We start from the raw sequence: 16,872 nt of genomic DNA, 5'->3' as shown, positions 1-16,872 counted from the left end.
AATAAATAATAAAATTAAATAATTTGAGACTATTACAATTATGTTAGCTGCTTTGATTTTAGATTTGCATTGAGGAGACAAAGAATTTGTGTACCATTAAAGGATTGGAAAATCTGCTCTTTGAAAACATATTTATCTTGAAATGTGACCTTGAACCGTACATGTGTTATATGGTGTGACACAGCAAAAATGTAGAAAACTGTTCATAATATATTAGTTTTATTATTAATATTAATATTTATAAAATAGCATACGAGAGATTTATCTTCATTTTTGCTGAAACCATTTAAGGTTTGTCAACTACCCACATACACAATGGTGTGCACAATTTAGGTTGTAAGTCCAAGACACGACCCAAAAGAATATCTGTGATGTGAGTCGTGTTTGTATAACCATTGTGTCTAGAACATGAAGTAAAAGATGAATGTTGAAGTCTATAGCTGGGCAAGTATCATGCATGTTGTAGCTAGAAGGAAACCCAAGATTTATCCGTTGTCTTTCTCGCAGGGCTTCAACAATCTCCCTTGTGTTCTAGTCTACTAATCTGTAATTGCTTTCAGTGCATGAGAATGATGGTTTTACTGAGCACATGCTTGTAAGCAGGACATTGAGTCTGATGCTCATATACGACTGTGCTACACATCTGGAAGGGTAAACAGATTAACGGCGTTAGATGGTGTATTACATCATTGGTATTACTTATTTTCGCGTTCTAAAGGAATGTGTTTACCATTTATAATGCATATCTAAACAGCTATAGATTAGATGATTCAAAACATTTGGTGGATGGAATTGATTTGGCAATATTAATAATGTTTACTTCAGACTAGTTTACTTTTGTTTATACCATACAACATTGAAATGACTTTGAATCTTTCTTTATCCAGAATCCTTTTCAAATCTTTACAAATAACACATACTTTTAGTCCTCCAAACAAAAATATCTTTCCAAATCTTCCAGACTGTGTTTAGTAACGTTAAAGTTTAATGCTTGCTGTTGCGGCAAGTGACATTTATAAATAACTCTTTAATATCGCAAAACAATTCTATATCTTCTCTGATTCAAATGCAGCCATGGCGCCGTGGCAAAGTTTAAAACCACATAAAACAGCATACTTAGTGTTTAGAAAGCAGAGACAAACTAAATCTGTCATCCATAAAGCTAAGAACCTAAAAAGCATGTTTTCCCTCAAGCTGAATGTTGTTTTGTGCTTATATATAGCTGCTTCTTTAGAACTTGCCACTTTGATTCAATGCTGAGAGGAAGGTCGCTGTGTTTCTGTGCAGGTGAAAGTGATGGTACGCGTGTGTCCTTCAACGCCCACCAGCGCGGCAGAATCCAGCTCTTTCCTGAAGGTTGATTCGCGTAAGAAGCAAGTGACCATCATGGACCCAGCGGCCAACTCTCAGCCGAATCAATCCCAGAAACGCGGCACCTCCAATCAGGTTCCTCCAAAGATGTTCGCCTTTGATGCTGCCTTCTCCCATGATGCCTCTCAGGTAAAGGATCTTTATGTTTTTACAAACCAAAGCAACAAAACCTTTAATGTTTACTTTTTAGTAAGCTCATTTTTCAAAACCAGTAATGACTGTCAACTTTTTCAGCACTTTTGAACTATTTTCCCCATTCATTTCTGCATGTATAGGCATTATAAAAAAAACCCCAATCTAACTAGCTCCTAAAATCCTAGCAAACTATATAAATATGTGAAAAACTCAAAACTGATATGCCTATATAAGTATTGTGCATGCATTTGATTGCCTGTTGTGTGTTTCCTGGCATCAGGCGGAGGTGTGTGCAGGAACCGTGGCTGAGGTCATCCAGTCTGTGGTCAATGGAGCAGACGGATGCGTGTTTTGTTTTGGACACTCCAAACTAGGTAAGTGGCTTCAAGCAGATAACCGACAGACTCTTTGGCTGGTCGTCTGTGGATATGGATTTTTTTGTGGTCGATGCGGATATCTAGAGAGCAGGTCACTGATGGGAAAGATACACACGAGCAAGACAATTTTATTTAATGACAAATGCCTAATATTTATTAATATTAAAAGTGGTTCATCCATCGATGGGCTTTTGGAAAATTAGAAGGGGCACAAGGGCTATAATAATAGTATGCAATTAAAATGTAACCCAGAGGATATTGATCAGAGGTTACTCTTTAACAGTGTTGGGTAAGTTACTCTGAAAAAGTAATTAATTACTAGTTACTAATTACATTTTCAGTAGTGTAATTAGATTACTGTACATATTACTCTTTCCAAAAAGTATTTAATTACATATTACTAATTACTTTATATGTTCCATATCAACCTTGATTAGTTAAGTGATTCAAGGATAGACATGCAACGGCTCTTTTAATTTATTCAAATAAATAATATAAAACTACATAAAGTATTTTTATTACCTGACCAAAGTATTACAAATGTGAGAAGGATACTTTAAAGCATGCATTACCAATTACACAGTAATTAGTTCGATTACATCAGATGTAACTGTAATTCAATTACAGAAAAATTAAAAGTAATCCCTTACTTTACTTTCCCCAGGGTAAAGTCATTAAATTACAGTAACTAATTACTTAGCAACTAGTTACACCCAACACTGCTCTTTAATACCTCTGTAGTTTTGATTCTTTCATGTGAGTATCAACAGATGTTTCTCCTAAAAGAGAAAAAAAAAGCAGAAGCAAATGAGAAAACTGTTCAAATACATGAAGAGCATGGAGGTGTAAAAATAATGTAGATTGTAGCGGTAAAATCATCTGGATTTGATAAGAAATGTTTGATTTTATAATGAAATCGTCAATAATATTAAGCTGACAAATCTGAGCTCTCTTTGTGACATTGTTGAGATCTCTTCTGAAACTCTCTTGTAGATATCTGTGAGATTTTTACAGGTAAAATACCTGAGATGCAGGAAACGTTCCCCGTTTTGCTCTATTTTCAACCTCACTGCAAGTCTAGAAGAATCACATTTATGCATTTGGCAGATGCTTTTATCCAAAGCAATTTACATTGCATTATACTATACATTTGTATTTGAGTATGTGCAATCCCCTGGGCTCGAACCCATGACCTCGGTGTTGCTAGCGCCGTGCTCTAACCACTGAGCTACAGGAAATTAATTAAGATATTATTACAGATCTCATTTCCCCAGTTTGAACATGTAATTCTCTACAAAACTTTCAGCATGAGCTTCAAATTACCAGACTGTTGTCTGCTCTTTTAAGCTCTTGTCAGCCTTATGTCAAGACAGGGAGATTAGTGTCATTTCAACATCGTTCTCTAATATATCAACCTGCTGTCACCAACCTCTTCCATTGCTCCTTTCTAATATCGTGTAAGAGCCTTTTCAGCCAGACATTTTCCTTGCCTTAATTCATACCGTTATGCTTTCATCTCACTGACATATTTTATGTTCAGTAAACACCCCCCCCCCCATGCATCCTGAGAATTAGATGGAATTAGCTTCACAACATGCGTAGCCACGAGATGATCTCATTCGGTTTCTTTGTTATTGCCCAGAGTTGTTTCTGGAGGATGAGCGTAAAAATGAACCATCCATTTGTGTGGAAAACAAGAGAAGAAATGTGGCTGGTGGTCAGTGAATTGATGGCTGCATGTAATGCCTCAGATGCCTTGTTTTCATTAACCTTTACTTGAACACCAAAGACCGGCTCATACATCACTGGAACAGCATTCAACTGTGATTTCATTGGTCACCGGTCCAAGGCTAATTAACTAGCTGTAATAACCCAGACGCTGGCCTGTTAGCGTGTTGAGAGTAATAACCGTGGGCATTTTCAGCCGATTGAATCTTTCAAGATTTGTCAGTCTTATACACAAATTTGTTTTCACAATCCTGTAGTCTTTTTTAAATGAACCAGAGAGCAAAATATGAACTATGCATAATACACCCTGACCTCTTGTTCCTGGTTGCGAGGATACGCTGTATTCAGACTATAAAATTGCCAGCGTACGCGAGCGAGGACGGTCCTGAAATTGCTTGATCAGCCCGGGGGCTTATTTGTGCTTTATTGCAATAAGTCAGAATCCATAAAAGTGAGGGACACGTTGAAGTGTATAATGGATGCGTGTGTGTAAAAATTTTAAGAGAGATGCTGCAGTAATTGAATCTCGTAAGCTCCGCCTTCCCATCATGCCACACTCCATCCAGACTGATTGAATTACCGCTTTTCTGTTTGGTCATCTGCTACAGAGCATCAATCTTGTTTTCCACCTGGAAGTAAAAGCCCAGCAACATTATTTGATCTGAAAGAGCCTTTTATTCGAGCAGCTTTGATACGGTACGGTGAAATCATACGGAACGGAAGGAACATTTTTTACATGATGAAAAAAGGACGTCAAAACAAGCAAAGCAAATTACTACATTATTTCTTCTTACTGGATGTTTGCAAAATTATCATTTATATATCTGCTAAACATTTTTTTCATAATGACATTAAAATGGTCACATTCATTGAGGAACCAGAAATGACATTGCTGCAAAGAACCTTTTAAGGATCTTTATTCTTAAAGTGTGTTGTATATACTTTTTAAATAAAGTATTTATATTTTTCTATCTTCCTCAGCCTTAAAATTCTTGAAAATGAAATAGTTATAATGAAATCGTGTTTTTCAAAAGCAATGGACCTGTGATGACAGATGAGCTCTCACAAAGCACCTGCCACAAATAGTCTTCTTAAATGTTCCTCGATGTGTTGTGAATTAGAATCTTTATGTTTTAAATTACAATTTGTCTCCGGGTGTCACAAAACCCATTAAGAACAAAGCGCTTATCTCTTGTTTTTTAGTGAAGGAAACAGCCTCCGTCTAGAAGGACAGGGAACCACTGAAATCAAGATTTCTAAATAGCATGTTGTGACGTCTCAGCTGAGCAAATGATATTCCTTCTTATTGAAAACAACCTTTAAAGGGGTCATATGACACGGCTAAAACGAATATTACCGTTTGTTTTAGATGTAATGCAATGTGTAAACACGATTTAAGGTTCAAAAATGCTGTATTTTCCACATACCGTGCATGTTTGTATCTCCTCTTTGCCCCGCCTCTCTGAAACGCGGGGATTTTTTACAAAGCTCATTGCTCTGAAAAGCGAGGTGTGCTATGATTGGCCAGATAACCAGTGCGTAGTGATTGGTCGAATACTGCAAGCGTGTGACGGAAATGTAACGCCCCTTACCATATTTGGAACATCAGGTTCCTCTTCAATTGTACTGACAGGTACGCCCACCTCACTTGCGTATACATTTGGGTGGTCTTAGTCAAATCATACCACCAACTGACGTAGATTTGTGGGGGTGCGGTTACACGAGGCGTTTCAGGCAGGTCTGGGTGAGCATTCGCTTTTACATAGAATGCAACTTTTATTCCGACACTTTCATTTTTGCAATTTTACGTGTCTTAATACATGCATGGGCAATTTAAAACACACCAAAAAAAAAAGAAAAACACGTATTCCTATGACCCCTTTAATGAATTTGATCATCTCTCCTCCATTACAGCTTTTGAAGTTTAATCTGACCAGAATGTGTAGTGTGACATATGGCTTTGTTTAGTGGTCCCTTTCATGTCAACAGCAGGGGTGTTTCTTCATGTCCCGGCATGGAGGGCAATGTCCAGAAATGTATCCACACACGCTGCCAATCAACAGGCTGTTGTGCCGGTTCTGGTTTTGTGGGCAAACCTGCTGTTAATGCCCAGTGCTGCCCACACGGCTTATGTGCTTACTCGAGCACAGCCAGACATATGGCACATGTCAGCGTACTTTCAAACCTAAGAGCTTTTGAGGACGTAAAAATCCATTTAGGCCAGATAAAATGCCCTCTTGAATAGGCACGCTACATTTTCTGATCATATTTATAAGCACAGTTATGCTAATTTTGTCTTTTTTCCCCAGACTTTTAAGTGTTTTCATGTGTGTTTTTACCTAGTATGTGTATGACATCTGTCACTGAGGTTTATGCCAGAGTGGCCGTCTGAAAGCTAAGTATCACATTAAAAAGTGTGAAATACACCAGACACATTCGTATTATATTTCTGCGGCCAGAAATTCATCGGAAATTGATCGTATGTGAAGTACTGGTTTAGTTTGCTTAAAATTATAGTATGTAATTTTTTTTATTTAATTCATAATATAATTAATATTATGATTATCAACATCTTTGAACAAATAGAAGATATGATCCTGTCTGTATTACAATAGGAACTGCAATAAACCCGTGAAACATATCTGTTTATCTGTAGAATTGTTTAACCCTATAGGTTTCAATCCCAGTCTTATTATTGTTAACAAAAATAAAGCTAATAAAATGATTTCGTTAATAAGATACAAATATATAAAGTAAATGAATAAATCGATGCCATGGAATTGAGCAGTTTTGAGAAATTAAGCTTTGAAGTGTTTGCATTCCATTTGACTTTGTACACAAAAGCTTTTTGTTTTCTAAAAAGTCCGAAAATGTACACAATGTAAAGAAACAACATCATATAATGTAAATAAATTGTCACAAAATAAGAATATGTAAATAACTCACTTTTGACAATAATGTCAGATGGAACCTTATAATTCCAAGGCAACGAAATTGAAACTGAACAAAATTGTGTTTAAAAGTCTAAATGAATAAAAATACGCTTTACCTAAATGTAGATTTCATTTTTTCCTCTGTTTATTTTTGTTTCTCAGTCCAGACTCAAAAAAAACTGTGCTTTTGTGCATTTGAATTAGAGTCACATCAATAGATGCAGGTGTTCTGTTCTGCGCCCCACTTTGGTTATGAGTTTGGGGTGCACCTAAAGCTCCTTGGGTAACACTTCTTAATATAATCTAAATACTACTATATCAGTTAAATCTGTAGTTTTTTATCTTTATCTTTTAAGATCTTTTTTAAGATCTGTTTGTCAGTAGAACAGTCCCACCAGGTTAGATCTTGGCTAAATGTATCATCAGTCTGTTTTCCTAAACAGTGAACACTCTGTAAACTTGACTCTTTATTGCAGGGAAATCCTACACGATGATCGGCAAGGACGAGTCCATGCAGAGTTTGGGGATCATTCCTTGTGCCATTTCCTGGCTCTTTAAACTGATCAACGAATGCAAGGAAAAGACAGGCGCGCGGTTTTCCGTACGAGTGTCTGCAGTCGAGGTCTGGGGAAAAGAGGAAAACCTGAAGGACTTGTTGTCTGAGGTGGCAACAGGCAGTTTGCAGGATGGTCAGTCTCCGGGGGTCTATCTCTGCGAGGACCCCATCTGCGGAATGCAGGTAAAACACTTCTCAATATGCGTCGTTCTCGCTCTACATCATCAATAACCGTCAAAGTCCGGTTCCAACACTCAAGAACACAAGAACGCAGGAAAGTACCCGGATGTGAGACTTGCGTGTACCGAACCCGCTTGAAGTCCCTCGTGGTCTAATGGTTAGAGAGTCGGACTCGTGACCAGAAGGTTGCCGGTTCGATCCCCAGGGCCGGTGGGTAACGACTGAGGTGCCCTTGAGCAAGGCACCTCTTTACCCCTACTTGCTCCCCGGGTGCTGCAGTGATAGCTGCCCACTGCTCCGGGGGTACGTGTGGTCACCACTTGCTGTGCGTGTGTTCACTACTCTCTGGATGGGTTAAATGCAGAGTCACATTTCGGATATGGGTCACCATACTTGACAAATAATTGAATTATATATATATATATATATAAGTCATTGCGGCGCGTTCTTCCGAGGCCGCCTCGCAAGACCGGTCTCCGTGAGAACAATTTGGAATTGAGAAACGGCCTTATATTTTATTGCCATGTTTTGTTTATTGGCTTACCAGCCATGTGATAGATGGTTATAACTGCAAAATAAACCGCCCAGAGGCATATAAGTGAGATTGTTTAATGTGATAATTAACCGAGAATTTAATGCATTTTTTCAAATGACACTCGGATATAACGTTAGGCAGAGAAAATGTACACATTTACCACACCTGACACGTAAGAAGTTTCCGTACTCGAGGATTATCTGCGTAGAAAAACAAGCACGACAATCAACGTCCAATAAAGATGGCATTGTTGGTAAAATGCTAATACATGATGAAAGGATTAGTCGGGTAGAGGCAACCGCTGTGTCTTTAATCCCCCAGACATCAGCGCTAATCTCATCTTGGACCGATACCTCACAGCAGTGGATTGCAATGCCTCCACTTCTCCGGTTCCTACGACACGCTCCGACAGGCTCCAGGCGTGATACCAAAGTGCTTACATGAAATACGTTTTTCCTCAATAACAAACGTTTCCATTCAGACATTAAGACGGTATTTTGATGCTTTGTTTTATTTATCCACAGTGTTGTTTAGAAAAACAACATGATATTGTAAATGTTGAAGAAAACAAAGCGAGTGCTGTTTTCTCAGAGAGTTTGCTACAGACTGATGTTTGCATTCTCTGTGTTTGGATACAGTTGCAGAATCAGAGCGAATTGCGAGCTCCAACCGCAGAAAAAGCCGCTTTCTTCCTGGACGCTGCCATTGCGGCCCGGTACAGCAGCAAGCCGGACTGCGATGAAGAGGAGCATCGTAACTCTCACATGCTCTTCACGCTTCACATCTACCAGTATCGAATGGAGAAGACCGGCAAGGGAGGAAGTGAGTAGAACATTTGGTTATGTCACATACTGCTTGACCAGATTGCATTGAAATTCAAGCTCCAAGGTGTAAATCATCTTTTCGTCAGTTTTAATGGACTTGTATGCACTTAGGTGTCATTAACATCATTCATTTGAATAAATCTGCAACAGTTGCCAGCCTCAGTCATTATGGCCATCTCATTAAGAACGTCTGTCAAACCTGTTTACCTCATGCTGTACTTTAAGTCAAAGTTTTGCTTCAGAATGTTGCCAGTCTGGTTTATAAATACTCAGTCCTTGATCATCTTAGACAGAACGTGATATCAGCCCATTGCTAATGTGACGTACTATCTGATGTTAAAAGCTGTTGTGCTAATTTGGGCTATTTCTGGAGAACAGTGCTAATTTCTCTTATCACGGGAAACGTTCTTTTTGGCACGAGTGAGCTTTTTATCTTTCTGACGGAGACTGTGCTGGGAGCAGAAAGTAAAACCAGATGTGTTCGCCTGAGCTTTTGAGGTATCAGGGTAACTTGAATTACCTCCAAACTGTGCACAAGCATGTGAGTGTGATGATAGACATGAAATCCACCCGAAACGTTTCCACGACTATAGGTTTAGTTTGTAGAATCTCACAGGAAATAATATTACCATTTAGAGTTTTGACAAATTCATATTCTGTTTTATTTAAAACGTTTGCAAGCATTTTTCAAGGCTTTGAATAAGCGGCTCTTTAAATATGACAAAACAGTGAGTGATATTGTCTTCACTTAAATCGATCACTAAAGTACTACAATGGGTTTGGATGCATTTTGGACGCGCACTACGGTATTCTTCAAAGTACTCTGGTATTTGCTGCAGTAGTTTTGCTTTTTTTAGACACATTTATGAGAAGTCGAGCAACATTCCTTTTAAATAGATCATCAAAAAATCTTTCTTAGTGGAAAACACATGGAGATATGGGGCAGAATGTAAGCAAATGACAGGCTCGGTAAACATACTTTTAAAGGCACAGTTTGCCCACAAATGGAAATTCTGTCATCATTTACTCACCCTCAAGTTGTTTCAAACTACAGTATATACATTTTATTGTTCCACTGAACACAAAAGATATTTAGAAGAAATTTGGATAAAAGCGTCAAATGAATAAATGTTGTAACCAAACAGTTTTGAGGCACCATTGACTTCCATAGTAGGAAACGAAACTACTATGGTAGTCAATGGCGCCCCAGAACGGTGGGGTTTCCTGCATTCTTCTAAATATCTTCTTTTGTGTTCAACAGAAAAAAGAAATGATACAGCTTTGAAACAACTCGAGGGAGAGTAGTTTTTATTTTTGAGTAAACTCTCCCTTTAAGTAAACAACTTTTATTGTGCGAGGCAAAAATCCAATCTTCTGGATGAACATTTTTCGAAATGAAAATCCTTCTTTGTGTTCCATGTAAGGAAGACATATGATGAGATATGTTATTTGGGTAACACTTTAGAATAATGGTCCGTTGTTAACAAGTAACTATGCAGAAAGTAATAGGCAGTACTACATTAACACTTACCTTAATACTATTAACTAATATAGAAGCAAGATTAACTAAGCAGTAAGTAATAGCTAATTTAGGACAAAGGTAGTTCCTTATTTGGTATTTGATAATTACTAAAGAAAAATGCCATCATTGACAACTACTTGCGAACTATGACCAATTAATAAAGAAAAAACAATTAATTACTAATCTCAAACATTAACGTACATAAAGTGAAAAAATAGGTTGTTTGTGGAAACTAATTTATGAATAAATACAAATACCAAAAGCCAAATACCAAAACATGAATGGATATATTCTACATATATAGCCTATCCATAGAGATATATTTAATGTAGTACTGCCTATTACTTTCTGCATAGTTACTTGTTAACAACGGACCATTATTCTAAAGTGTTACCGTTATTTGTTTTGGGTGAACTAAAAATCTCTTTTGTCTAGTGTCTGGAGGCAGGAGTCGACTGCATCTCATTGATCTGGGCAGTTGTGTGAAGGTTTTGAGCAAGACCCGAGACAGCACAACAGGACTGTGTCTCTCTCTATCTGCCCTTGGGAACGTCATACTGGCTTTAGTCAATGGCAGCAAGCACATCCCTTACAAGTAAGACTTCTCTACACAGTATATAATAAATATGACGTATTTACCTTGTTAAAAAAGCTGAAACCAGCTTTAGATGCCCTTACAAAACGTTTATTCAAGTGCACTGTAAGTATAATAGTTTTAAACTAAAAAATAAGAAAGTATACTTCAAAATGTACTTTAATAAATTAAAAACATCCTACAAGTATTGGACTAGTAAACTTCCAGGATTCCTTTAAGTTCACTAGTAGTATAGTTGTGTAGGCTACTCAAAAGTTTACTATTGTTACATTTGAAAAGTTTAAACAAAAAGTGGGCCAGTTTAGTCTCAAGTAGTACACAAGACATCACAAGTACTGTATACTGCTAGTTGAACCCTACACAAAACTACTTAAAATGAACTTGAAGTAGATGTATTTTTGTAAGGGTGATTTATTAGCTGTTGTCCCTGTTGAAAAAACCCAGCATATGCTGGTTTGTGCTGGTTTAAGCTGGTCAAACCAGCATCGAAACATACCTAACCCAGCATATGCTGGTTTTTTCAACAGGGGTAAGATGGGTTTTGGCCACTTTTTAGCTGGTCTGTGTCTTACATTTTTGTTCGTATACTGTTATTTTATTCCAAAGCACACTCATTTTCAGAATCTTCAGTCTTACCTACAAGCATCGCTGAAAAAGTAACTCGCCTGGGGCTAAACTCATTGAAGATGCAATACAATGTGCTAATTTTTGAATAATATGTACAAACTGACATTTTCTAGCCCTTGATGTGAGCAATTATTAATGGATTCTAATACTACATCAAGTCTGTCGAGAGATTGTAACCGTTACTTCTTCTCAGGGGTTGTAGATAGTGTAAGTGAATTAGCTTCCGCCAGACAACCACATAGAGACAGATGTCGTTTCACATTCACTGGGGTTCATCTAATGTCCTTAACACAGACCATTTCACTGCAACTGCTACTTTGTTTTCTTTAAGCAACATGTTAATTTGGGTTAAACAGGCAACTTCTAGAAGCTGCCGTGCATGTTCCAGACCCGTTTTTATTTGCACCGTTTCCGATGAGCTCCCTTGAGGCACGTGGGGTTTTTTATAACATGGCTGCCAAATTTAATCACGGCAAATTTACATTGCAAAGCATCGTGGGGTTTAAGCCTAGAATTGTGAGCGCTCTGGAGAGCTGAGATTTAATTAGGGTTTGGAGCATTTCACAGAAACGCGGCATTTGTACTAGATAAGTTGAATTAATATGCATGTATCATAAATGAATATAAATGCACAAAAGTCACCAGTTTTGCGCGGTGATTTAATTAGCGCTAAATAACGTCGGAGCTGCTTTTTATTTCTCTAATTGAAGGATTTAACCTCTCTGATGAAATGTCAGATTTAGAATTAATGATTCATTTTAAACTGGGATGCAATTGTTAATCCAGGGCACAGAAACAATCAACCAAATCACAACATCTTTATATTAATTGTGTTTGTATTTTTTGCAAATGGGTGAATATACTGTATAGTGTTAGCCTTAAAGGAACAGTTCACCCAAAAATGTCTTTGTTGTGATGAACACAGAGAGAGATAGTTGGAAGAATGCGTGTAACCAAACAGTTCTTGCCCACCACTGACTGCCATAGTAGGAAAAACAAAAGAACACAAAAGAAGATATTTTAAAGATTGTAAGAAAGCAAACAGTTCTGGGGCACTTTTGACTATCATTGTAATTTTTCCTACTATGGTAGTTTCTTTGTGGGGGGACTGTCTCTTTAAGTCATGTCTTTATAAAACATGTCTGTATATTTTGCTACATCATTGTAATAAATTAAAGAATTGCTGTGTACTGTATGCTTAGATAGCCATATGCTCACTGTTCATATATCGCTTGACAATAATCAGCTTAGTTTATTTGAGCACATTTATCATTCTTGTAAACCGTCTATGTCTGTAAATAGGTTTACATGTGCATTTCATTATGGTAGCTGACTCATCTCTGAAAAAACAGCTTTATATATCACCTCTAATGGTTGCCATGGGGAAGACAGACAGAACAGAAAGTGTTCCTCTCTCTCTCTTTGTCTCTCTCTCTCTAAATATAGAGACTGTCCGAGAGTCATGTTTTTTTAATTGGGTCAGCAAATGAAGGTGGCCAAACAGAATTTAACTATCCAGTCGGATTTTAGTTATTTAAAAGGTCTACATTAAAAGGTTCTGTTAATTAATATGTTAAAGGTGTTTAAGGTAGCATTAAAACAAAGTGAAATTAAAGCATTTAAAACATAATCGCTTCATGTATGTTCATATCTGTCTGCTAACAAAATTAACATTTCATTGATGTTTTTGTCGACAGAGATAGTAAGCTGACCATGCTATTACGAGAGTCCCTGGGCAACATGAATTGTCGCACCACCATGATAGCTCACATCTCCTTATCTCCTAACAACTTCCCAGAGACCCTCTCCACCCTTCAGATTGCCTCTCGGGTTCTTAGGCTGAAGAAAAAGAAGGCTAAAGTAAGCGTGGTATGGCACCGTTCCTAATTTTCTAAATCACTCAATAGTCTTGGACTATACAGTATGTACTTTATAATACAATAAATGAATTTATCACTTATGTTTTCTTTTATAGCAATACACATCCAGCTCCTCTGGTGGCGAAAGCTCATGCGAAGAAGGAAGAATGCGCCGTCCAACGCAGTTAAGAACCATTCATTCCCGAAATGTTGTTGATTCAGAGATGCCCCTGCTTCACCTCTCCAGTGACCCAGATGACTATTCCAGCAGCGAGCAGTCTTGTGACACAGTTATCTACGTGGGTCCAAATGGCTCAGCCCTCTCAGACAAAGAGCTAACAGACAACGAAGGTCCTCCCGAGTTTGTTCCTATCATCCCATCCCTGCATACAAATATACCAGATCCCATTACGGCTCCTTTGGAGTCACAACCGTCTCAACAACAGGCTGTAGCCCAAATTGCTCAGGCCTCACAACACATTCATCCTCAGCCGCTTCCGCCTGTGCCGGAAGAGGGACCAGAGTCGGGTAAAAAGGAGAAAGATTGTCTTAAGTGCAACACTTTTGCAGAGCTTCAAGAAAGGCTTGACTGCATCGACGGACGAGAAGAAGTTACCGAATTCCCGTTCGAAGAAGCCCCTGACAACAAAGCTGCCAAATTTGAGCCTGGCCAAGACGTCAAGGAAAGCCAGCTATCCAGTTCTCCCAAAAGGATCTCTAATGACCAGCAGCTGGAGGAAATCCGTGAGGTGGTTGAAGAAGCAGAGATTGCTCATTCGATTATTGAAAGCTTGGCACAATGTTCAACAGGCAGTTGTGGACTCTCCACCAGCAGAAGTGTGACGGGTAGTAGTGGTGTCGGGCAACTCACACCTCTTCAGAGGGCCAAAAGCTCCAGCTTACACGACAGCAGAGAATCCATCAGTGGTGGGAGCAGCAGTGAGGGGAAGACTCGTCCTATGGGCTCTCCCAGGTTAGGCATTGCCAGTCTTACTAAAACCGCAGAATACAAATCGCCGTCGTCTCCCTCTCAGCGCTGCAAAGTGTACACCCAGAAAGGAGTAATGCCTAGCACACCTCCTCACTCCTCCCAAAATCTTTATAAGGACTCTAGAAAGTCATCCATGGAATCTTTGCTTAACCCTGAATCTAGAACCTCTCCAGTGGGAATGAGTCCACAGGTCCTAAGAAGATCTTCATCCTGCAATAGCATCGGATCAGCCGAGACACTGTGTGATGATGTTCCCCAGCTCCCTATGGACAGAAAAGATTTGAAGAACAACGCAGCCACAGTTACATTACAACAGCCGTTGGAGCCAAATGGAGAAGATGAGTTGGTGTTCACCTTGGTGGAAAAACGGACAATTAATGGGGCGATGGAAAATGGACGACCTACCAGTATTATCAGCTTTAACAGTGACTGTTCAGTACAAGCTGTAGCCTCATGTTCAAGGCCTGTTAGTATCATCAGCAGCATGAGTGAAGACCTGGAGCATTACACCACTGCTCCCTGCACCACCACTGCTACCATTTCAGAAGTCAACATGGCTAAATTCCTGCCTCTCAACAAGAACGAGGGCGAAGTGCAGGCTAGCCGACGCTCTTCAATAAGCTCGTGGCTGAGTGAAATGAGCGCTGGAAGTGATGGTGACCAGTCGTCTTATAGTTTAGTTTCCCAGCAGTGCTTTGGACAAGGTGAGGCACTAGCTGAAGACAGGCTTTTGAAAATTCAAGAGGAAGTGGAATTTGAAGGTGTCCCTGAGCCAAACGGGCAAAGGAACTCTGAGAAAGATTTCAATAAAACTGACAACGTGAATGATAAAAACACACCTACTAACCACAAACCAGACAAGACATTCTCAGCTTCAAGTGGTTATGTTCCTTTTAAAACCAACGTTACAACTCAACCTTGCGCTGCTGTTAAGCCCATGCTAGTGCAGGACATGCAAGCCAAATCTCCACCTATTTTCTTATCAAGTGAGCTAAATTTTGATGACCCTTGGATGAAAAGGGAGGGTGATGAAGAAACCAAGCCTAAGGAGATTGAGGCAAAATCTGAGAAACAAACACCTGAATCTGTAAAAAGAAAATGCATCCTCGACAAGAACAGTAATGAAGCAGTATACTCGCCTGATTCCATGAATCGAGTGGTGGATGGCTGCGAGGTGATGTTCAACGCATCTGAAAGCATTACTCAAGTGTACTCTGCAGACATCTTTAGGACGGGCAGTCTCCCTCGTGCATGGCATCGGGTGAATAAGCAGGATGATCTGGAAGACTCAACATACCGTTACACAAGTGGAGAGTATAAAAGCCTTGGGGTGACTACCTCCACGCCCTGCAGTCCCAGAGCCACACTAGAAAGAAAAAGTTCAGCAGGGAGACCGGGTTTCTTCTCCCGTCAGAAAGGAATCCCCCCATTGCCACCAATAAGGAAATCTAGCCTTGACCAGAGGAACAGAGCAAGTCCTCAACATAACCCAGGAAACACTCACACACTTCTTGGCAGCACACCTGAAGACTTGGGTGGTAAACACAAAACACCAAATGTAGAGAGCAGTAGATTGTTTAGTGCAAAACTTGAACAGTTAGCAAACAGAACCAATTCCTTAGGCAGGTCCCATGGGGCGCATTATGACTGCTATTCCCTGGAGAGGGCTGAGAGTTTGACCTCTCTGGGCTCCAAAGGAGGAGTCATGAAAGACAGCACAATGCCAAGAACAGGTAGAAGCATCAACCGTGGTTTAATCTCATCACCCACCAATGGACCAAATGGCAACAACAACGCGCCGCAGTCACCCAAAGCAAGTCAATCCAAAATCTCTGCCGTTAGCAAACTCCTCATGGCAAGTCCCAAAGGTCGAAGCTTATCAACATCTAGCACCAAGACTCTAAGTTTCTCCACAAAGTCTCTCCCGCAGTCAGTGAACAGAAGCTCGAGTTTGCCACCCAACGGAAAGAACCAAAACCCAAATTCTTGGTCAACACAGTCCCTGAGTCGCAGTAGGGGGACAGGGTTAGCGTCAAAGCTACCTTTAAGGGCAGTGAATGGACGAATCTCTGAACTTTTACAGAGTAGTGCCATCTCACGTGCTTCCCAAGGACGAGGGGCTTCTGACTCTGAAGACAAAGGAGCAGCAGCACAAGGAGATGAAAGGCCGGTGGTGCAAACTTTGCCTTCTCCCTACAGTAAGATTACTGCCCCTAGAAGGCCTCACCGGTGCAGTAGCGGGCACGCCAGTGACAATAGTAGTGTACTGAGCGGAGAGCTTCCTCCAGCCATGGGAAAGACCGCCTTGTTTTACCACAGCGGAGGCAGTAGTGGCTATGAGAGCATGATACGGGACAGCGAGGCCACTGGAAGCACGTCATCCGCTCAGGACTCAATGAGTGAGAACAGCAGTTCCATCAGTGGTCGCAGGAGCCTAAAGAACTCAAAGAAAAGAAGTAATACTGGTGAGTGTACACATGCATTCGTTCTAAAGAATCTTTGAATACCAAGTCCATATTTAAATTTATGAAAAAACTATTTGCCCTACACAATTCTAAAACATAATTTCCCACAACGGATATGATCTCTGTTTTGCCACGTCTGGCAAGTATATTTTATGGCGCATCATAGTGTCCAAC

At 39.6% G+C, this 16,872-nt stretch overlaps 1 protein-coding gene across 2 annotated transcripts in view; it reads left to right on the top strand.

Annotated features, from left to right (window-relative positions):
• kif26ba (kinesin family member 26Ba) overlaps positions 1 to 16,872 on the top strand; it is a 72,306-nt gene that overhangs the window by 52,862 nt on the left and 2,572 nt on the right. Inside the window, exons 6-12 of one of the 2 annotated variants that reach the window (XM_057343313.1) lie at positions 1,288 to 1,500; positions 1,787 to 1,880; positions 7,021 to 7,283; positions 8,454 to 8,637; positions 10,597 to 10,756; positions 13,081 to 13,243; positions 13,359 to 16,698. In XM_057343313.1, the coding sequence (XP_057199296.1) occupies positions 1,288 to 1,500; positions 1,787 to 1,880; positions 7,021 to 7,283; positions 8,454 to 8,637; positions 10,597 to 10,756; positions 13,081 to 13,243; positions 13,359 to 16,698 (4,417 nt within the window). Of the gene's footprint in view, positions 1 to 1,287; positions 1,501 to 1,786; positions 1,881 to 7,020; positions 7,284 to 8,453; positions 8,638 to 10,596; positions 10,757 to 13,080; positions 13,253 to 13,358; positions 16,699 to 16,872 lie in introns of both variants that reach the window. The other variant, XM_057343312.1, reaches the window with a different exon arrangement.

Source organism: Triplophysa rosa, linkage group LG10 (genome assembly GCF_024868665.1).
Source record: "Triplophysa rosa linkage group LG10, Trosa_1v2, whole genome shotgun sequence".
In the NCBI taxonomy this organism is placed as follows: domain Eukaryota; kingdom Metazoa; phylum Chordata; class Actinopteri; order Cypriniformes; family Nemacheilidae; genus Triplophysa; species Triplophysa rosa.
The sequence above is the reverse complement of the archived record's forward strand: the minus strand, read 5'-3'. Positions and strand labels throughout refer to the sequence as shown.